The 23,129-nt window shown below is 28.5% G+C and overlaps 1 protein-coding gene across 2 annotated transcripts; it reads left to right on the forward strand.

Moving 5' to 3' along the window:
- Positions 1 to 678: 678 nt before the first annotated feature.
- LOC111417547 (protein spaetzle 5-like) lies at positions 679 to 21,349 on the forward strand. 2 transcript variants are annotated; one of them, XM_071196580.1, is made up of 6 exons: positions 679 to 989; positions 14,862 to 15,019; positions 20,250 to 20,366; positions 20,418 to 20,708; positions 20,763 to 21,050; positions 21,106 to 21,349. In XM_071196580.1, exons 1-6 carry the CDS (start codon positions 966 to 968, stop codon positions 21,272 to 21,274), a joined length of 1,047 nt encoding a protein of 348 aa, XP_071052681.1. In that variant the 5' UTR covers positions 679 to 965; the 3' UTR covers positions 21,275 to 21,349. The 2 variants fall into 2 exon arrangements, with proteins under 2 accessions (XP_071052681.1, XP_071052680.1); XM_071196579.1 differs by having other exon boundaries at positions 20,250 to 20,708.
- Positions 21,350 to 23,129: the final 1,780 nt, after the last annotated feature.

Raw genomic sequence — 23,129 nt, forward strand, 5'->3', positions numbered from 1 at the left:
AATTTTTCGGGTTAATAAGAGTTCTATTTTAGAAAATAATCTGCGTTCAAAGAATCCGTTCGTGCGGACGAAACGTTTACTTCTACACAAAAGAAAATTGGCAGGCCCGAGTCTAATTGATTCTTTTTTACGTGAGGAGTTAGGTTTTAGTGCCAAGAATGGGCACCTATTCTTACTCGTTCAAGTGTGAACTGTGTCAATTTACTTCACGGTTGTTGTCAGGGTTAAATAAACTCAGGGTTTAAACTTTAATATCTTTATTATGTATAATTTGTGAAAATAATTTATGGAAATCCGTAGATGTTTTATATAATTTCATGTCGCTTTAATCGTTTTAATGTTCGTTTTTGTAGTGAAAGTTAATTGACATCATCCTAAAAAAGAAAAAATAATAGACACTTTAGCTTCACCACTTTACATTCGATTGTATTGTGTAAGAAAATCATCATATTGTTCGTTTTTAAACAGTGAAAGTTAATTATGTTTCCAATAAAACATGTAACATACTTAATTGTTTAATTTAATGTCACTCCTAAATTAAATGTATTATACATCTCTTTAAATCGAATTGTTTTAAAAGTTTTCGGTTCGTCCAATTCGTTTTCCAAGAGTTCAAAAAAATAGTGGGGATTATTTTGTAGTAGTAGTAGTAATGTACGAATATTGGTTGTAGTCGTCGCAGTCCAATGGGTGCTATTGAACTGTTAAGAGCGCGAACACGCTGTATATAAGAACTATTTAATAGTAAACGTGAATTGCGCGAATTCAAACTGAACTAAAAACCCGGTTTAATTTTCTTCCGATCGTGATGATATTGTTTAGAAGTTTATTAAGTATAAATTAAAAGCTTTAAGATTCCTCTAAGGAATTCTTTTTTAAGCTGGTTTTTGCAAAATTTGGAACTGAATTTGAAGAAGTTTAAAGAAGATTTTTTGATCTCAAAATTGGTTCAACTAAATTTCAATATGAATATGAATTTATTTATTTTCGTGAGTATAAATTAGACATATTTGTTATTTTTTTAATTTAATCGGTTGATGATTGCGTTAACATCCTCAGGAAATTCGAGTAAATAAATCACACTATATACTACAAAGGTTTTGTTTGTAAACTTCCTATTTGGAAAGTATTAGATAATATTTCCTAAAATATTAATTAATTCTTTTTTTAATTTATAATATCTTATTAATATTTGATTTTATAAATTTGGGAAAAACTGAAATCTTTTATATCTTGAGATACAAGTATTTTAATTTAACCGAAATTTGTAAAAATCACTGTTCCAAAAAACGATTCCATGAAAAATGGTAACGAAATTTTTACTAATCATAAATAAAAGAGTGTATTTTTCAAAAAAAGTAACCGTCTTTCAAAATTATCTTTGATTTTAGAGATAGAACCTTTTAAAGACAGCAATGTTTGGAATGATTAACTTTATTTTGAGTAAGTTTAAAGATTTGGAAAAATTGAATTTCCTGGACTTTTTACTGAAATTTTCACGAAATATAAAGAAGTGTTTTTTAAATGGAAAAATCTGTTTTGGAAAATCTCTTTTATTGCATGAAATAACCGAAACTTATATCAATGCACTAATTTACTTCTATTCACTTTAAAAATGTATAAAAAATCGATTTCATCGAAAATTGTAATGAAATTATTCCTGATTATAAAGAAAAGTGTGTATTTTCCAAAAAAAGTGTCCGCTTTGCAAAATCATTTTTGGTTTTTGAGATATAAGCTTCTAAAGACAGCAATGTTTAGAATGAATAAGTTTACTTTGAGTAAATTATAATATTTGGGAAAAATTAATTTCCTGAATTTTTTAACTGGAATTTTTACGAAGTATAAGAAAATGATTTTAATGCAAAAAATTATTTTGGAAAATCTCTTTTATAGCTTGAGATATAAACATTTTAATATATCCGAAACTTTGATCAATGCACAAATTTTTTTCTATTGACTTTAAAAATGCATAAAAAATCGATTTAATGGAAAATAGATATGAAATTATCCCTAATCATAAAGAAAAGTGTGTATTTTCCAAAAAAAGTCTCCGCTTTGTAAAATCATTTCTAGTTTTTGAGATACAACCTTTTAAAGACAGCAATATTTAGAATGATTAAGTTTACTTTGAGTAAATTATAACATTTGGGAAAAATGAATTTCCTGGATTTTTTAACTGGAAATTTCACGAAGTATAAGGAAATGATTTTAATGCAAAAATCTATTTTGGAAAATCTCTTTTATTGCTTGAGATATAAACATTTTAATATATCCGAAACTTTTATCAATGCACAGATTTTTTTCTATTGACTTTAAAAATGCATAAAAAATCGATTTAATGGAAAATAGATATAAAACCATCCCTCATCATAAAGAAAAGTCTGTATTTTCCAAAAAAAGTCTCCGCTTTGCAAAATCATTTCTAGTTTTTGAGATACAACCTTTTAAAGACAACAATGTTTAGAATGATTAAGTTCATTTTGAGGAAATTATAATATTTGGGAAAAAATTATTTGTTGGATTTTTTAACTGGAATTTTCACGAAATATAAGGAAATGATTTTAATGCAAAAATCTATTTTGGAAAATCTCTTTTATTGCTTGAGATAGAAACATTTTAATATAACCGAAACTTTTATCAATGCACTAATTTATTTCTATTGACTTTAAAAATGCATAAAAAATCGATTTAATGGAAAATTGATATGAAATTATTGCTGATTATAAAGAAAAGTGTGTATTTTCCAAAAAAAGTCTCCACTTTGCAAAATCATATCTAGTTTTTGAGATACAACCTTTTAAAGACAACAATGTTTAGAATGATTAAGTTCATTTTGAGGAAATTATAATATTTGGGAAAAATTATTTGTTGGATTTTTTAACTGGAATTTTCACGAAATATAAGAAAATGATTTTAATGCAAAAATCTATTTTGGAAAATCTCTTTTATTGCTTGAGATAGAAACATTTTAATATAACCGAAACTTTTATCAATGCACTAATTTATTTCTATTGACTTTAAAAATGCATAAAAAATCGATTTACTGGAAAATAGATATAAAATCATCCCTAATCATAAAGAAAAGCCTGTATTTTCCAAAAAAAGTGTCCGTTTTGCAAAATCATATCTAGTTTTCGAGATACAACCTTTTAAAGACAACAATGTTTAGAATGATTAAGTTCATTTTGAGGAAATTATAATATTTGGAAAAAATTTATTTGTTGGATTTTTTAACTGGAATTTTCACGAAATATAAGGAAATGATTTTAATGTAAAAATCTATTTTGGAAAATCTCTTTTATTGCTTGAGATAGAAACATTTTAATATAACCGAAACTTTTATCAATGCACTAATTTATTTCTATTGACTTTAAAAATGCATAAAAAATCGATTTAATGGAAAATTGATATGAAATTATCCCTAATCATAAAGAAAAGTGTGTATTTTCCAAAAAAAGTGTCCGTTTTGTAAAATCATTTTTAGTTTTTGAGATACAACCTTTTAAAGACAGCAATGTTTAGAATGATTAAGTTCATTTTGAGGAAATTATAATATTTGGGAAAAATTAATTTCCTGAATTTTTTAACTGGAATTTTCACGAAGTATAAGAAAATGATTTTAATGCAAAAAACTATTTTGGAAAATCTCTTTTATAGCTTGAGATATAAACATTTTAATATATCCGAAACTTTGATCAATGCACAAATTTTTTTCTATTGACTTTAAAAATGCATAAAAAATCGATTTAATGGAAAATAGATATGAAATTATCCCTAATCATAAAGAAAAGTGTGTATTTTCCAAAAAAAGTCTCCGCTTTGTAAAATCATTTCTAGTTTTTGAGATACAACCTTTTAAAGACAGCAATATTTAGAATAATTAAGTTTACTTTGAGTAAATTATAACATTTGGGAAAAATGAATTTCCTGGATTTTTTAACTGGAAATTTCACGAAGTATAAGGAAATGATTTTAATGCAAAAATCTATTTTATTGCTTGAGATACAAACATTTTAAAATAACGGAAACTTTTATCAACTTACTATTTTTTTTCTATTGACTGTAAGAATGCATAAAAAATCGATTTAATGTAAAATTATCCCTAATCATAAAGAAAAGTGTGTATTTTCCAAGAAAAGTGTCCGCTTTGCAAAATCATTTTTAGTTTTTGAGATACAACCTTTTACAGACAACAATGTTTAGAATGATTAAATTTATTTTGAGAAAATTATAATATTTGGGAAAAATTAAAATTTCCTGGATTTTTTAACTGGAATTTTCACGAAGTATAAGGAAATGATTTTAATGCAAATATTTATTTTGGAAATTTCTTTTATTGCTTGAATACAAACGTTTTAATATAACCGAAACTTTTATCAATGCACTAATTTATTTCTATTGACTTTAAAAATGCATAAAAAATCGATTTAATGGAAAATTGATATAAAATTATCTCTAATCATAAAGCAAAGTGTGTATTTTCCAAAAAAAGTGTCCGCTTTGCAAAATCTGTTTAAGTTTTTGAGATACAACCTTTTAAAGACAGCAATGTTTAGATTGATTAAGTTTACTTTGAGTAAATTATAACATTTGGGAAAAATGAATTTCCTGGATTTTTAAATGGAATTTTCACGAAATAAAAGGAAATGATTTTAATGCAAAAATCTATTTTATTGCTTGAGATACAAACATTTTAAAATAACGGAAACTTTTATCAACTTACTATTTTTTTTCTATTGACTGTAAGAATGCATAAAAAATCGATTTAATGGAAAATTGTAATGAAATTATCCCTAATCATAAAGAAAAGTGTGTATTTTCCAAAAAAAGTGTCCGCTTTGCAAAATCATTTTTAGTTTTTGAGATACAACCTTTTAAAGACAACAATGTTTAGAATGATTAAATTTATTTTGAGAAAATTATAATATTTGGGAAAAATTAAAATTTCCTGGATTTTTTAACTGGAATTTTCACGAAGTATAAGGAAATGATTTTAATGCAAATATTTATTTTGGAAATTTCTTTTATTGCTTGAATACAAACGTTTTAATATAACCGAAACTTTTATCAATGCACTAATTTATTTCTATTGACTTTAAAAATGCATAAAAAAATCGATTTAATGGAAAATTGATATAAAATTATCTCTAATCATAAAGCAAAGTGTGTATTTTCCAAAAAAAGTGTCCGCTTTGCAAAATCTGTTTAAGTTTTTGAGATACAACCTTTTAAAGACAGCAATGTTTAGATTGATTAAGTTTACTTTGAGTAAATTATAACATTTGGGAAAAATGAATTTCCTGGATTTTTAAATGGAATTTTCACGAAATATAAGGAAATGATTTTAATGCAAAAATCTATTTTGGAAAATCTCTTTAATTGCTTGAGATACAAACATTTTAAAATAACTGAAACTTTTATCAATATACTAATTTCTTTCTATTGACTTTAAAAATGCATAAAAAATCGATTTAATGGAAAATTGATATAAAATTATCCCTAATCATAAAGAAAAGTGTGTATTTTCCAAAAAAAGTGTCCGTTTTGCAAAATCATTTTTAGTTTTTGAGATACAACCTTTTAAAGACAGCAATGTATAGAATGATTACGTTTAATTTGACCAAATTATAATATTTGGGAAAAATTAGTTTCCTGGATTTTTTAACTGAAATTTTCACGAAGTATAAGGAAATGATTTTAATGCAAAAATCTATTTTGGAAAATCTCTTTTATTGCTTGAGATACAAACATTTTAAAATAACCGAAACTTTTATCAATATACTAATTTTTTTCTATTGACTTTAAAAATGTATAAAAAATCGATTTCATCGAAAATTGTAATGAAATTATCCCTAATCATAAAAAAAGTGTGTATTTTTCAAAAAATTTGTTCATTCTGCTAAATCATCTTTAGTTTTTGAGACAAAAGCTTTTAAAGAATGCGTAATTTGGAATATTTAAGTATAATTTGAATTATTTTATATATTTGGGAAAAACTAGAAACAGGTTTTTAATGCAAAAATTTATTTTGGAAAATCCCTTTTATTGTTTGAGATACAAGCATTTTAATATAACCGAAGCTTTTATAAATGCACTATTTTTTTCCATTGACTTTAAATTTTGATTAAAAATCGATTTCAAGGAAAATTGTAATGAAATTACTGTTAATCATAAAGAAAAGTGTGTATTTTCCAAAAAAAGTATCTGTTTTGCAAAATCCCCTTTACCTTTTCAGGTAGAAACTTTTAAAGGTACTATCTATTTAGAATGATTAAGTTTATTTTGAGTAAATTTAAGTATTTGAGAAAATTTCCTCTTACTAATATGGATATATCAATTCAGTATGTTCTCTCCAGAAGATGAGGTTCAACATTCTCGTCATCGTTGAGGTGGTCTTCCCTGCGATCTTTTTCCTACTTATTCATTTTTGCGTTTTTAGCGAGTTTGTCGTCTTCCATTCTTTTTATATATTTATTATTATATATGTCCTGTATGCCGCATTGTAGTCTGATATCTTCGTTCCATATTTTGTCATGTAAAATTTTGCCTTGTGATGAAGTGCATGAGGAAGAGGGTGGTGCAGCATCACACACATTATTACACTACAGCTCATTGTGAGTCTTGGTCTCTGTGAGCCGATTGTAGGCTAAATTGTCCCAGTTCTGATCTTGCAGGGCCCTAATATTTCCCATCCACCGCTCCTTTGGCCTTCCTCTTGGTCGACTGCACTTTGGTGTTTGAGTGAGTACCACGTCAGTGTCTGGGCTTTAATCTACGTTGATAATTCTGTTTCTTCCAGCATTTCTCTTATCTCGTAGTTCTTTAATTGTCTCAATCCTCCTAGGTTTGTATCATATTTTGGCATGATGCAGGATTACCATCATTATCGTCTTTAGAGCCCAGTCATTTCCTAAATACCTATCGTATCCTCTTGAATAGAGTACACTCATTTCAAAGAGTTGCGCTTACTACATTAAAAATCTTGCGGATTCTTTCTGCCGGCATTTTCCACACGTGTAAAGCCACCTCAGTCTTTGGGCTTTAATCCACGCCGATAGTTTTGGAGTTTTCTTATCTTGTAATCATCGCAATCGAACTTATCGTATCCTCCTGAATAGAGTACATTCATTTCGAAGAGTTGCTCTTACTACATTGAAACAGGTTAAAGATTTATAAAGGTTAATAGATTTATGAGTTCATCCTTGAATTCGCTACGTTACAAATTTCCGCTGGAAAATTATAATGTGAGAAGTATATTAATAGAGTTTCAGGTTTATTGGTGACCCAGAAATTATTATGATTTAATAGCCTAATCTTGAGCACTCATCCCCTGTAATAAAATATTTGTGTTGGTAGATTCAAAAATCACGAATGCATTAATTAGAGTTGTATAATAAACTAATTGTTTGAGTTTTTAAAAAGAAAATATTAAGTAACACTATTTATTTGTCATAATCTTGATGGAAGGAATCTATTAAAGTAGATTACAAAGCAATAAATACCTACTTAACTATTCTAATTGATCACAATTAACTCATTAAAATGCAAGTTTCACAATATCAAAGCAAACAAGAAAAAAAATCAATTCGATTAATTGAATGACCACGAGCACGATCTACTTTACTGTTACTTAATTTATTACCATTTTTTTCTAAATTGTAACAAGAACATTATTTTTCACTCTGATTTAATTCGTGTTGCGTTAACAACACGCATTCTTCGTGTCACCTATAAACACGCTCTCGACAATCATTATCAAGGCGGAAAGGAGTTATTTTTACGCCTACACACGTAAATACAATCTCTTTACGCGCGATTCGATTTACACGATCGGATCGATCGTAAAATTGATTCAGAAATCGTACCTCGTAAGAGTTTACCAACCATCTATGTTGGTAAATAATGCCGTCTTCGTAATACGATGAATAATAATGAATAATAATGCGACATTGAGTATGTAAAATGTTATAATAAACGACGATCCGATATTGGATCTCTATCGGAGATCTATATGGTAATTTTATTCTTTTTTGAATTGTATTTGAATTGTATATCGGTTTGATGTTTATAAAAGAACTTGATGTGAATAGTAATTAATATATTTATTTTTTGAATTATTCCAATTTTTAAGTTATAAAGAAAAATCGTCTTTAATAAATATGCGGTGAAAGTCACCTACGCGATTGCGTCACCGCGTAGGTTCCTTTACATAATTTACTTTCTCCACTGTTATCCATTAGAACCGTCTAATTGGTCGGGTATAAACTCCTAGAGCAAACAAAACCGCCGTCGTCGTCGTATTTGGCCTCTCATGAACACCACGACGTGATTTACCATTGTAAAGGCAACAATACAAGTCTTCCATAACTTATTATTTCATAAAAATGTTTCAATTTTTTTTATGTTTACCACACCCTAAGATTTTTTTATGGATCATTTTTCAGCCTTGTTCTTATTTTATACATAAATCAAATTCAAGGACTTTTTTACGTTTTGTCACTATGAAATAAGCGATTTTAAGAAGTAAAATGCTTACTTACTCATTCCTATTCTTTTTAATTAACACAATCGCATGTTTTGTATAATAATACAAATTGACATTTTTATGTGCTCCACTTTGTCGTGTCAGCATTTAATTAACATACAACAGAAATATATTACAATATATTATCTTCCTACAACAATTAACTTGCAATTTTGTAGAATTGAAACGAAACGAAATCCAATCACACCTGTTATTTGATTTAAAAATGATTTTTTATAATTTATCTAAAAGCTCTTAGCACGTTATTATATCAAAATTATACGGGAAGTTATGAGACTATAAAAGACTACTTAAGTTAAAGAAAGTAATTGCTGTGTAACACTTCTTCGACGTCGGGAAAAGTCTGCCGTCGCACCTGAATCGGTTGTTAAACGAAAGTTATCTCGGTCAAGGTTAAAAAAAAATTTATTCCTTCAAATTGCCTTAATAAATTTGATCATTTTTATCGCTGAATTTTAGTGAATGCTTAATTCGCTTAATTTATTGCATTTGCATGTTTTTATTAATAACTTTAAATCTTTATTATTTAAATTAATCGCCATGTCAATCAGTTTCATCAGATTCCCGGCGCTCCCTATTTCTCCTCCCGAAGGATAACATTTCATTTTGTAAATTGAATGTCGAAAGATGAAAAATGGAAATTGTTTCTTCGTCATTTGGGTTGGGGAACAAGCTTGTTCGATTTCAAATGAGATGACGCAGCTATTAATTTAAAAAAAATTTGAAACAAGAAGATAAAGTAGAAGTAATTACAACAATTTATTGACTTATAAGAAACATTCCACACCTATTAAAAAATTTACATAAATTAAAACAATTTTATCGTTTAGAATGTTAAATTTTACTTCAATAACTCAAATTATAAGTGTAATCGATAAAACAAAATTTATTTATTCCTTTTGATTTAGTTTAATTTGAGAAAGTTAGGAATCCCCGTTCCACTCTGTGCCAACGAGATCAAGGTTTAACATATTTCCGGTGTTAATCGAATAACAATCGAACAATCGCAAAATTAGATGACAAAATACGTCGAAATTTGAAAAGATTGTTGCAAAAAGTTAAAATAAAGAATGGAATGGGAGGAAGGAAATGTTTACAAATTCCGAAAGTCAAACGAGTGTTGGTTGCCCCGAATAATGTTGGCCGGAGAAGTCCTCCATAGAAAGTGGTCGTTGTATTTGCGAAATGTCTTTGTGAAAGAATAATGGGGCGCCCACGTACATAAAAGACGACGAATGTTGTTTAATATCGTTATGTGAATACTAAAAGAAATCTATGAAAATAATTCAATCATGTTTTGATACATTAAAAGAGTTCCTATCTTAACAATTAAAAGTAATTTTGCAAACAGTATAAAAAATACATACTTTTCTTTATGATTAGTGAACATTTCAATTACAATTTTCCATAAAATTATTTTTTTTAATTTTGAACAAAAATGGAGCAAAAATGTTACAAACCATTGTGTTAAGGGTACAATTTGCTACAACTTTTGTAGTCAAACTTTTTCTGTATCATGCTCCGGATACCGATTTTTTTTAACACTCTTCTAATGTTCACATATTTGAAAAATTCTCTACATTGATGCATCCGATATCAAAAATGTTACAGACCATTGTGTTAAGGGTACAATTTGCTACAATTTTTGTAGAAAAAGTTTTTCTGTATCATGTTCCGGATACCGATTTTTTTAACACCCTTCTAATTTTCACATTTTTGAAAAATTCGCCACAGTGATGCATCTGGGAGCAAAAATGTTACAGCCCATTGTGTTAAGGATACAATTTGCTACAACTTTTGTAGTAAAAGTTTTTCTGTATCATGCTCCGGGTACCGATTTTTTTTAACACTCTTCTAACTGTCACATTTTTGAAAAATTCGCCACATTGATGTATCTGGGAGCAAAAATGTTAGAGATCATTGTGTTAAGGGTACAATTTACTACAACTTTTGCAGTAAAAGTTTTTCTATAACATGGTCCGGATACCAATTTTTTAACAGTCTTCTAATGCTCATATATTTGAAAAATTCTCTACATTGATGCATCCGGGAGCAAAAATGTTACAGACCATTGTGTTAAGGGTACAATTTGCTACAATTTTTGTAGAAAAAGTTTTTCTGTATCATGTTCTGGATACCGATTTTTTTAACACTCTTCTAATTTTCACATTTTTGAAAAATTCTCCACATTGATGTATCTGGGAGCAAAAATGTTACAGACCATTGTGTTCAAGGTACAATTTACTACAACTTTTGCAGTAAAAGTTTTTCTATAACATGGTCCGGATACCAATTTTTTAACACTCTTCTAATGTTCACATATTTGAAAAATTCTCTACATTGATGCATCCGGGAGCAAAAATGTTACAGACCATTGTGTTAAGGGTACAATTTGCTACAATTTTTGTAGAAAAAGTTTTTCTGTATCATGTTCTGGATACCGATTTTTTTAACACTCTTCTAATTTTCACATTTTTGAAAAATTCTCCACATTGATGTATCTGGGAGCAAAAATGTTACAGACCATTGTGTTCAAGGTACAATTTACTACAACTTTTGCAGTAAAAGTTTTTCTATAACATGGTCCGGATACCAATTTTTTAACACTCTTCTAATGTTCACATATTTGAAAAATTCTCTACATTGATGCATCCGGGAGCAAAAATGTTACAGACCATTGTGTTAAGGGTACAATTTGCTACAATTTTTGTAGAAAAAGTTTTTCTGTAACATGTTCTGGATACCGATTTTTTTAACACTCTTCTAATTTTCACATTTTTGAAAAATTCTCCACATTGATGTATCTGGGAGCAAAAATGTTATAGACCATTGTGTTCAGGGTACAATTTACTACAACTTTTGCAGTAAAAGTTTTTCTATAACATGGTCCGGATACCAATTTTTTAACACTCTTCTAATGTTCACATATTTGAAAAATTCTCTACATTGATGCATCCGGGAGCAAAAATGTTACAGACCATTGTGTTAAGGGTACAATTTGCTACAATTTTTGTAGAAAAAGTTTTTCTGTATCATGTTCTGGATACCGATTTTTTTAACACTCTTCTAATTTTCACATTTTTGAAAAATTCTCCACATTGATGTATCTGGGAGCAAAAATGTTACAGACCATTGTGTTCAAGGTACAATTTACTACAACTTTTGCAGTAAAAGTTTTTCTATAACATGGTCCGGATACCAATTTTTTAACACTCTTCTAATGTTCACATATTTGAAAAATTCTCTACATTGATGCATCCGGGAGCAAAAATGTTACAGACCATTGTGTTAAGGGTACAATTTGCTACAATTTTTGTAGAAAAAGTTTTTCTGTAACATGTTCTGGATACCGATTTTTTTAACACTCTTCTAATTTTCACATTTTTGAAAAATTCTCCACATTGATGTATCTGGGAGCAAAAATGTTACAGACAATTGTGTTCAGGGTACAATTTACTACAACTTTTGCAGTAAAAGTTTTTCTATAACATGGTCCGGATACCAATTTTTTAACACTGTTCTAATGTTCACATATTTGAAAAATTCTCTACATTGATGCATCCGGGAGCAAAAATGTTACAGACCATTGTGTTAAGGGTACAATTTGCTACAACTTTTGCAGTAAAAGTTTTTCTGTATCATGTTCCGGATACCGATTTTTTTAACACCTTTCTAATTTTCACATTTTTGAAAAATTCTCCACATTGATGTATCTGGGAGCAAAAATGTTACAGACCATTGTGTTCAGGGTACAATTTGCTACAACTTTTGTAGTAAAAGTTTTTCTGTATCATGCTCCGGATACCGATTTTTTAAAAACCTAAAAAATTGAATTGATCACAATTTATATTTAAATATTAGTATCTTAAGAATGTGTAAAACAAAAATCAGAGTAAGACATCAGATACAAAACCTTATTACAGTTTCTGAGGGTAATCTCCAAAGATACTAGGTACATTTTTTTAACACCAAAGCACAAGAATTAAATATGCTCATCAACACTGAAAAGGCCAAATGCTTAGTAACATTCAAGGAACCGAGATCGACTTTAAGACAGTCGCACAGGTGAATCGCTTCAAATATTTGTGAGCAAAAATAAAGAGTCACGGAAACCTTTTTAATGAAGTGAGAGAGCAGACAATGAAAGTGGCTCGAATTTAGGATGCCTGCGTGAGATTGTTTCATAAGACCCATCATAGCATACGCGTCAGGGACAAGACCAGATACAAGCATGACTCTGCAAATGATGAGAATAGTCGAGATGAAAACAATAAGGCGGTCTGCACACGAAGCTACTGAAAAGGAACTGATTAGTGAAGCGAATTGCTAAACAGTTTACTTTGACTCACTTCCTAAGTAATCAAATGAGACGGTGCTACTGACTGTGAACTCATCTGCGATCCAGCAGGAATCGACAACAATCAATCCTTTTGCTTATAATTTTCAGCTTTCAGGCAGACTAATCTCAGCAGCTCCAAATATCTTTTTTTGAACATTCTGTAAAATGCTACAAAGTTGAAATCTTGAGAAACTAACGGTGGTGAACATTCCTCTCAAGGTGTGGGTGGACCCAGAACCTTCTTCTGTTCCTTTTAATATAATATTTCATGATGGTTTTATCGTTGCTGGAACTGTCTTTTGAATTGGACAAATCGACACTTATTGACGGTTCTGTGTCCATGACGAAACTGAACAAACTATAGGTTTTAATCGTTGATGAGTACCTTCATGTGTTACTAATGAGTCAGTAACTGGTTAGTGATCCAAGTTATCAACCAGTTTAGTTTCTTTGCAGTAGCTCCGTGTGCAGACCCCCGCAGATAAGTAAATAAGTAGATTAAAGACCACACACTGTCGTGGTACTCAATCAAACACCAGAGAACAGTTGACCAAAAGGAAGGCCGAAGGAGCGCTGGATGAGCAATGTTAGGGCCCTGCAAGAACAGAACTGAGATAATTTAGCAGAGACCAAGACTCACAATGAGCTGTAGTCAATAATGTGTGTGATACTGCACCACCCTCTTCCTCATGCACTTCATTCAGTACTAACTTGCATCGCATTTTTAACACATATTTAGTATATGAATAAAATTTATGAATTGGTGTTGCTTAGTATTTTGTAATCCCTTTCATGAACCCGTAGGGGTATATGGTTTCAACAATAGAATCATAAATGTTATGATCAATTTGTTATCTTAAAACTTGCGAGATCAACTTTTATCTGCTGCTAAGACTTGTTGTAAAAACATATTGGATTTTGGCAATATCCGTATCCGCGATTTGTCATAAAATTGTTTGTAAGCAATAAGAATATAAGAATAGGTAATTACTAAGCTCTGTCGTTTTTTCGTTCAAAAAATAAAATTATGGAAAACTTTGACTTTGGAAGTGCAGAACTTGACTATGACATGGCTATCCGACGGTATATCCCACTTCCAACTCGGCCCGGTAGTTCCTGAGATCATTCAAACCACGCAAAAAGTGCATCGGTCAAAAAATTAAAATTTCAAAACTTTTGATCGCCTCCTTCAAATTTTGATCGGACCCATACGTCGTGATTCTCAGGATGGTGAACATCTACTGTCAAAATGTTCGATGTTTACCATTGAAATTTTAAACTTGTTAAGCAAACTGTATGAACTTTGTGTATGATATAAATTGAGTGATAATATGTTAGATGCTTTACTGATTGTGATGATAACCCTTAAGCATGGAAAAGTAATGAAACGAGAAGCTAAATCTCAAGAATCATAGACTAACTACTGTAAAGGATGATGGTGTAGTCGTATTTGCTGTTGAACTGAGGGAGAACTTTGCTTTTCATCAAGAGAATAATGAATCAGAATGCATATTTACATATTTTAAGCATCAATTTACCTCGAAACTTGGATAAACCATCTCTTGGCAGCGACCTGAGATTTATCCAAGATAAAGTTCTAAAACAGAAGACAACAACTTATATTTCTGGCTATTGTAGGTATAATTATCTTCATGTAATGGATACCTTATTTGGGAACAAGCCATGTTTAATAAACTTAAGCTAATGAACGTAGTTAATAGTTTTCTATATCGATTAAGATAAGGTTGAGTCGATTTTAGACATTTATATCTCTAAAAAAAGTTTCGGAAATACATTGTGTCAATAATATGATACTTTTTGGCTGTGTTATGGATTAACTACTAATGTCTTTAAAAAATATAATGATTTTATATAAATAGAGACTTTGTGAAATCTCTTCCGAATGTATTTATTATTTTAAAAATTTAAATAAGTTTTTATAGATAATTATGATATAAACTTTTTATTTTTCAGATAATTGTGATATTAACTATAGTCAACAAGTGTTCATCGATTTGTACTCCAGTTTATGGTGGAGAACCGTGTTCTTTTAGTCCTGCACCACCGGGACATGTACCAAATTGTGCAAGACCTGGGTCAACATACTGCGAACATCCGTCTTATTATCCTGGGTAAGATCTAATAAACACAACGTTTACACTATAAAAGGACTCCATAACACCATAAAAGCAATACTTTCTATTATTAATATCGCAAAATCCATTTTTTTGTGGTAAGCCGTTAAAATAACAATAACAAACCACAAAAACTTCGAAAAACATAAAAAACAGTGTAAATGTTTCCCGAGATTTCTAAAAGTAACTTAAAAAAGCTTTTAATACTTTCTTTTCTTTCATTTTGCTGGTATCTTAAATTAAATGTCTTTTCTTACTTTTTTGGTTTCTTTTTTTAAATTTGGGTTTGGTCGCGAAGAATTTAGATTACCTCGAATAGGTTCGATATAAATCAAGTTTTTAGTTTCTTGAGTCACGTAAAGGAGATTTATCGGACGACGAGCCGCTTTCGTATCATTAAAATTTTTGACATATCGTGCCATTTGAATTTGTAATTTTCCCCACAAAAGAGAAAGAAAAGGAGAAAGAGTGAAATGAAAGCCGCCAAAACCATCGACACTTTATTGCTTACAAACGTTAAATTTATAATAAATGTTTTCACCGATGTATATCGTTATAAAGATGTTATTAGAGAATTTTTATATAATAGACAAAATATTTTTAAGTATTAATATTTAAGTAAGTATATTTAAATGTGAATGTTAGGGCTCATATTCAACTCAGGGTATTCCCCAAGTTCCTCTATTCTATTTTCATAGATAAAATTCTGTTGTATATTTTTATTGAACTAAAACTAGAACTGACACTAGACCTAGAACTAGAATCGTTTTGGCTTTCACGACGATTACAAATATGTCAAAATTGACGTTAACACTTCTAACCGGAAATTGACCATTTATATTGAAAAATAAGTATGTCGTTTTTGTACTCATTTTAAAGGATTTTTAATGAAGATTACAAATATGTCAAAATTGAGGTTGACATTTTAAACCTAAAGTTAGTTATCATATAATAGACAAATGAACAACTTCTTGGTGTACTTTCATGATGTATTCTTTATTAAAAAAACATTTAAAATGAGTCCAAACATGATTGCATTTATCTCAAAAAACAAAAAGCTAGCAATATACTTAATAAGAATCAAAAATGCTTTCATTTGATACCAAACATGACGTATTTGGGATAAAAAGAAAAGTTAAGTTATAAATTGTCAAATGTCAAAATTAAATATAATGATTATTTGATAAATATTGAAATAATCTTAATAAGAATCAAAAATGCTTTCATTTGATACCAAACTTGATATGTTTGGGTTAAAAATAAAAAAGTTAGGTTAGAAACTGTCAAATGTCAATATATAACGATTTTTGGATAAATATTCAAATGATCTTAATAAGAATCAAAAATGCTTACATTTGATACCAAGCATGACGTATTTGGGTTAAAAAATAAAAAAGTTAGGTTAGAAACTGTCAAATGTCAAAATTAAATATAACGTTTATTTGCAAAATATTGAAATGGTCTTAATAAGAATCAAAAATGCTTTCATTTGATACGAAGCAGACGTATTTGGGTTAGAAAATAAAAAAGTTAGGTTAGAAACTGTCAAATGTCAAAATTGAATATAACGATTCTTTGATAACTATTGAAATGATCTTAATAAAAATCAAAAATGCTTTCATTTGATACAAAACTTGATATGTTTGGGTTAAAAAATAAAAAAGTTAGGTTAGAAACTGTCAAATGTCAAAATTAAAAATAACGATTATTTGATAAATATTGAAATGATTTTAATAAGATCCAAAAATGCTTTCATTTGATACGAAGCAGACGTATTTGGGTTAGAAAATAAAAAAGTTAGGTTAGAAACTGTCAAATGTCAAAATTGAATATAATGATTATTTGATAAATATTGAAATAATCTTAATAAGAATCAAAAATGCTTTCATTTGATACCAAACTTGATATGTTTGGGTTAAAAATAAAAAAGTTAGGTTAGAAACTGTCAAATGTCAAAATACAACGATTTTTGGATAAATATTCAAATGATCTTAATAAATATAAATGCGGAAGAAAAAGAATTAGGTATAACAGTCCCAAAAAATCACGTTGAACACGAATATATTCCTATATGAATAAGAAATTATAATATAATATCGATTGGTGAAGAACAAGTTGATTTAGCAACAAAATTACAAGAAAAAACACGTAAAGGATTCTTACAAAAATCCAGTTCAATTAAAAATGATGCAAATGATGTTAGATATGCAAATGAGAAAGAATAAGAAAATAGGAATATAAGGAATATATAGAAATAAGAAATCTAAGAAAAAGAAAAAAATCAAAAATTTAGATGAAAAAGTATTAGAGTTATTAAAAAAGAATTCAACAGATGATTTGATAATTCTTTGAAAAATATTGAAATGATCTTAATAAAAATCAAAAATGCTTTCATTTGATACCAAACATGATGTATTTGGGTTAAAAAATAAAAAAGTTAGGTTAGAAACTGTCAAATATTAAAATTAAATGTAACGATTTTTTGATAAATATTGAAATGATCTTAATAAGAATCAAAAATGCTTTCATTTGATACCAAACACGATATGTTTGGGTTAAAAAATAAAAAAGGTAGGTTAGAAACTATCAAATGTCAAAATTAAATATAATGATTTTTGGATAAATATTGAAATGATCTTAATAAGAATCAAACATGCTTTCATTTGATACCAAACACGATATGTTTGGGTTAAAAAATAAAACAAGTTAGGTTAGAAACTGTCAAATGTCAAAATTAAATGTAACGATTCTTTGATAATTATTGAAATGATGTTAATAAGAATCAAACATGCTTTCATTTGATACCAAACACGATATGTTTGGGTTAAAATATAAAAAAGTTAGGTTAGAAACTATCAAATGTCAAAATTAAATATAACGTTTATTCGAAAAATATTCAAATGATCTTAATAAGAATCAAAAATGCTTACATTTGATACCAAGCATGACGTATTTGGGTTAAAAAATAAAAAAGTTAGGTTAGAAACTGTCAAATGTCAAAATTAAATATAACGTTTATTTGCAAAATATTGAAATGGTCTTAATAAGAATCAAAAATGCTTTCATTTGATACGAAGCAGACGTATTTGGGTTAGAAAATAAAAAAGTTAGGTTAGAAACTGTCAAATGTCAAAATTGAATATAACGATTCTTTGATAACTATTGAAATGATCTTAATAAAAATCAAAAATGCTTTCATTTGATACAAAACTTGATATGTTTGGGTTAAAAAATAAAAAAGTTAGGTTAGAAACTGTCAAATGTCAAAATTAAAAATAACGATTATTTGATAAATATTGAAATGATTTTAATAAGATCCAAAAATGCTTTCATTTGATACGAAGCAGACGTATTTGGGTTAGAAAATAAAAAAGTTAGGTTAGAAACTGTCAAATGTCAAAATTGAATATAATGATTATTTGATAAATATTGAAATAATCTTAATAAGAATCAAAAATGCTTTCATTTGATACCAAACTTGATATGTTTGGGTTAAAAATAAAAAAGTTAGGTTAGAAACTGTCAAATGTCAAAATACAACGATTTTTGAATAAATATTCAAATGATCTTAATAAGAATCAAAAATGCTTACATTTGATACCAAGCATGACGTATTTGGGTTAAAAAATAAAAAAGTTAGGTTAGAAACTGTCAAATGTCAAAATTAAATATAACGTTTATTTGCAAAATATTGAAATGATCTTAATAAGAATCAAAAATGCTTTCATTTGATACGAAGCAGACGTATTTGGGTTAGAAAATAAAAAAGTTAGGTTAGAAACTGTCAAATGTCAAAATTAAAAAGAACGATTATTTGATAAATATTGAAATGATCTTAATAAGATCCAAAAATGCTTTCATTTGATACCAAACTTGATATGTTTACGGTTAAAATAAATAAGTTGGGTTATAATCTGTCAAATGTCAAATAACCACCATTTTTTTTTGCAAAAAAGTAACATATCTCGATAACGGTTGGAGATAAATGGGTCGAGTTTGAGTTCATTTTAAAGGATTTTTAATTTTCTATGCATTTATGTCAAAAAAATGATCTTAATAAGAATCAAAAATGCTTTCATTTGATACCAATCATGACGTATTTGGGTTAAAAAATAAAAAAGTTAGGTTAGAAACTGTCAAATGTCAAAATTAAGTATAACGATTCTTTGATAAATATTGAAATGATCTTAATAAGAATCAAAAATGCTTTCATTTGATAACAAACACGATATATTTGGTTTAAAAAATAAAAATGTTAGGTTAGACTGTCAAAATTAAATATAATGATTATTTGATAAATATTGAAATAATCTTAATAAGAATCAAAAATGCTTTCATTTGATACCAAACTTGATATGTTTACGGATAAAATAAAAAAGTTAGGTTATAATCTGTCAAATGTCAAATAACCGCCATTTTTTTTCAAAAAAATAACATATTTCGATAACGGTTGGAGATAAATGGGTCGAGTTTGAGTTCATTTTAAAGGATTTTTAATTTTCTACCCATTTATGTTAAAAAAAAACATGTTTATAAATAAAAAAAATTTCTGAATTCTTGAATCTTAAGAGACGGGCGGCTAAACCTAAATGTTTCTAGGTCTAATGTTAGTTCCAGTGTAAGTGTAAAACTAGAACTAACATTATACCTAGAACTAGAATCATTTGGGTTTAGCCGTCTTTAAAGACGTGCGGCTAAACCCAAATGATTCTAGTTCTAGGTATAGTGTTAGTTCTACATATGTAGTAACAGTGCCAGTGTAAAACTAGAACTAACACTATACCTAGAACTAGAATCGTTTGGGTTTAGCCGTCTTTAGAGACGTGCGGCTAAACCCAAACGATTCTAGTTCTAGGTATAGTGTTAGTTCTACATAGTAACAGTGCTAGTGTAAAACTAGAACTAACACTATACCTAGAACTAAAATCATTTGGGTTTAGCCGTCTTTAAAGACGTGCGGCTAATCCCAAATGATTCTAGTTCTAGGTATAGTGTTAGTTCTACACAGTAACAGTGCTAGTGTGAAACTAGAACTAACACTATACCTAGAACTTGAAACATTCGGGATTAGCCGTGTCTAGTGTTAGTTCTAGTTTTAATTATTATTCAACGTTATATTGTTGTATATTTTTATTGAACTAAAAAATGTTGTTCGAATTAGTGGTTTAAAAAAAATTAAACATTAATTAAACATAGATCTTTTACACTACTTTTATTCTTTTTTTAGTCAAGTAATCCAATACCTTTTGGAAAAATGGAAATTTGATCATACAACCCTTCTGATGGACGAATCTAAAGACGATTTCAACACATATTACGTCCATTCACCACAACAGGATACTAAGTACTCGCCGAATAGCGTTTACGGACCACCAAATGCAATCCAACCCGACAGTTATTTTCCAGAGCCAATTCACATACCGAAACCGCAATATCCAACGTTTTACCCCACATCAGGGGGGCCACATCATTATCTACCCCATCAACAACACCAAAACCTGACGGGTTATCATCCGTTCGGGGGTTACCCGGATCGGAGAAAACCATTTCCACCGTTTTTCGAACCATACCAAACCAACCAATTGGTCAGTTACAAAACGAAAAATCCATTCTTGAGCCAACCGCCGAGGATGTACAAGTTTTTCGGTCAGAATCAAAATTTCAATCCAAATAACTGGTGGAAAAGGTAACTATGTATGAAATGTTTGTTTTTGGTTTTATAATTTTATTTGAAATTTAGAGATACTCAAGAACAATTTCTTCAGCCCCAATTAAGACGTCGACGATCGTTGTTAAATTTAAGGAAAAAATTAACTGACGTAGAATATAGTTTTATTAACGATACTTCTTCACAATTAATTAGGAAAAAGAGACAAAACGCTTTAACCGGTCAACAGCTTTGTGACACTACATCGCAATATATAATGCCTAGGGCCGCTTTAAATAACAAAGGGGATTGGAAATATGTTGTTAATATGCCTGAATTAGACAACAGATATACGCAATTGGTGAAATCAGAAACATGCGCGTAAGTTTTTGTTGAAAAAATTCAAATTTTTTTTATATAAAATTTTTTATTTTAGCTCACAACAATGTAACGGAATTTGTAGCCTTCCAACTGGTTATACATCAAGATGCGAACAAAAATATGTTCAAAAGAGGCTTATAGCGCTCGAAACAGCAGGAAATCAACTTTATAATGATGTTTTTTGGTTCCCCAGTTGCTGTCAATGCACAATAACACAAAATTAGAAATTATTTTGCTATTTTTTTTTGTAATATATAATTTATATGTTGAGGAATAAAGACTAGTAATAACATTTCAAATTTTATGTATTTTTATTCTTTCCAATCTCATGCTGAATCTTCATATGTTTCTTTAAAGTGCTAGTTCTTTTAAAACTGTTTCCACACACGTTACACAAATGTGGTTTATCATCTATGTGTACCAAAGAATGTCTTTGTAATAATTTCTTATCCCCAAATCCTTTCCCACAAGTTTTACATTTATGTGGCTTTAAACCTGAGTGCATTCTTTTATGGGCCTCTAAACAGGATTGAGAAGTAAACCGTTTTTCACACACGTCACAAACATATTGCTTCTTATGGCTTTGTACGTGTTTATACAAAGTTGAGGAATGTGAAAAGGATTTATTGCAAATTTTACATGAAAATGGTGTTTCTCCAGAATGCACTCTTGAGTGTGATGTTAAACAACCCATTGAGACAAAACTAAAATTTAAATTAATACAATAAATATTAATTTTTATTATTAAATATTTTACCGCTTATTACAAATGTTACAAATGTAAGGCTTTGTGCCTGTGTGTCTTCTTATATGTACTGTTAAATCATAAATAGTTTTAAACGTTTTTGAGCAATAAGAACAAACATTTTTTTCACATTTTTCATCATCACATAACTCATTATTATCACCTTCATCACTAAAATAAGTTGTAACTAAACTCCCAACATGTTCATTTGGCTCAATTAAAATTTGGTTATTTTCATAGTCATTACTATTATTTTTAGACTCTTTTAAAACATTTTTAAATTTTTCCTCGCTTAAATAACAATCCTTTTTGAATTGATAAGATGTTAATAAGATCATTGAGCACTGTTTACATATGAAGGATGGAAGAAAATCATCTGCAAAAATCTAAACACCCAAAATTATTATAAACAACGATGTTGTTACTTTTTTTAGTAGAATAAGCACCTCTATAGATGTACAATCATACAAGATATCTTTAAACATTTTTCCTAAAGTTTTTTCGATTTCATACAAAGAAATGAGTAAATCGGTCGGTTTTTCTTGGTAACATGTTCTGCACATATTAATGAAGTTGTTTTCCATTATTAAAACACTTAAATCTACGAAAATGTTTTAAAGTTCATAATTTTAAGATAATATAATTTTTTGAGGTTAAAAGCGTCATGTTGACAGTCATTGGTACCATGCTAAATTACGAGTATACCAAATTCCAAAACAATATTAATTTATAAAGGAAATGTTGATGTTAATGTTGGAGATTTATTAATTTATGATATCAATGTAATAACAATTGTATTAAAATTATAAATATTACGAATTAAAATTAAAATTATAACCAACTATGAAACTGAAAAACCCCATTACTAATCATTTGACAATTATAACAACATAACCTCAAAGTTTTCTCAAATAAGTTAAAAGAATTAACTTTTACATTTAATTTATGTATTTAAATAAATATAAATGCGGAAGAAAAAGAATTAGGTATAACAGTCCCAAAAAATCACGTTGAACACGAATATATTCCTATATGAATAAGAAATTATAATATAATATCGATTGGTGAAGAACAAGTTGATTTAGCAACAAAATTACAAGAAAAAACACGTAAAGAATTCTTACAAAAATCCAGTTCAATTAAAAATGATGCAAATGATGTTGGATATGCAAATGAAAAAGAATAAAAAATCTAAGAAAAAGAAAAAAATCAAAAATTTAGATAAGAAAATATTAGAGTTATTAAAAAAGAATTCAACAGATGATTTGATAATTCTTTGAAAAATATTGAAATGATCTTAATAAGAATCAAAAATGCTTTCATTTGATACCAAA

Source organism: Onthophagus taurus, chromosome 6, assembly GCF_036711975.1.
Source record: "Onthophagus taurus isolate NC chromosome 6, IU_Otau_3.0, whole genome shotgun sequence".
In the NCBI taxonomy this organism is placed as follows: domain Eukaryota; kingdom Metazoa; phylum Arthropoda; class Insecta; order Coleoptera; family Scarabaeidae; genus Onthophagus; species Onthophagus taurus.

What these genes read in the sequence shown, in the direction of transcription:
- LOC111417547 (XM_071196579.1), top strand. Translation starts at nt 966, where the DNA reads ATGAATATGAATTTATTTATTTTC. An exon ending in CATCCGTCTTATTATCCTGG is followed by an intron (nt 15,020 to 20,249) that starts GTAAGATCTAAT and finishes TTCTTTTTTTAG; the next exon opens with TCAAGTAATCCAATACCTTT. An exon ending in GTGAAATCAGAAACATGCGC is followed by an intron (nt 21,051 to 21,105) that starts GTAAGTTTTTGT and finishes TTTTTATTTTAG; the next exon opens with CTCACAACAATGTAACGGAA.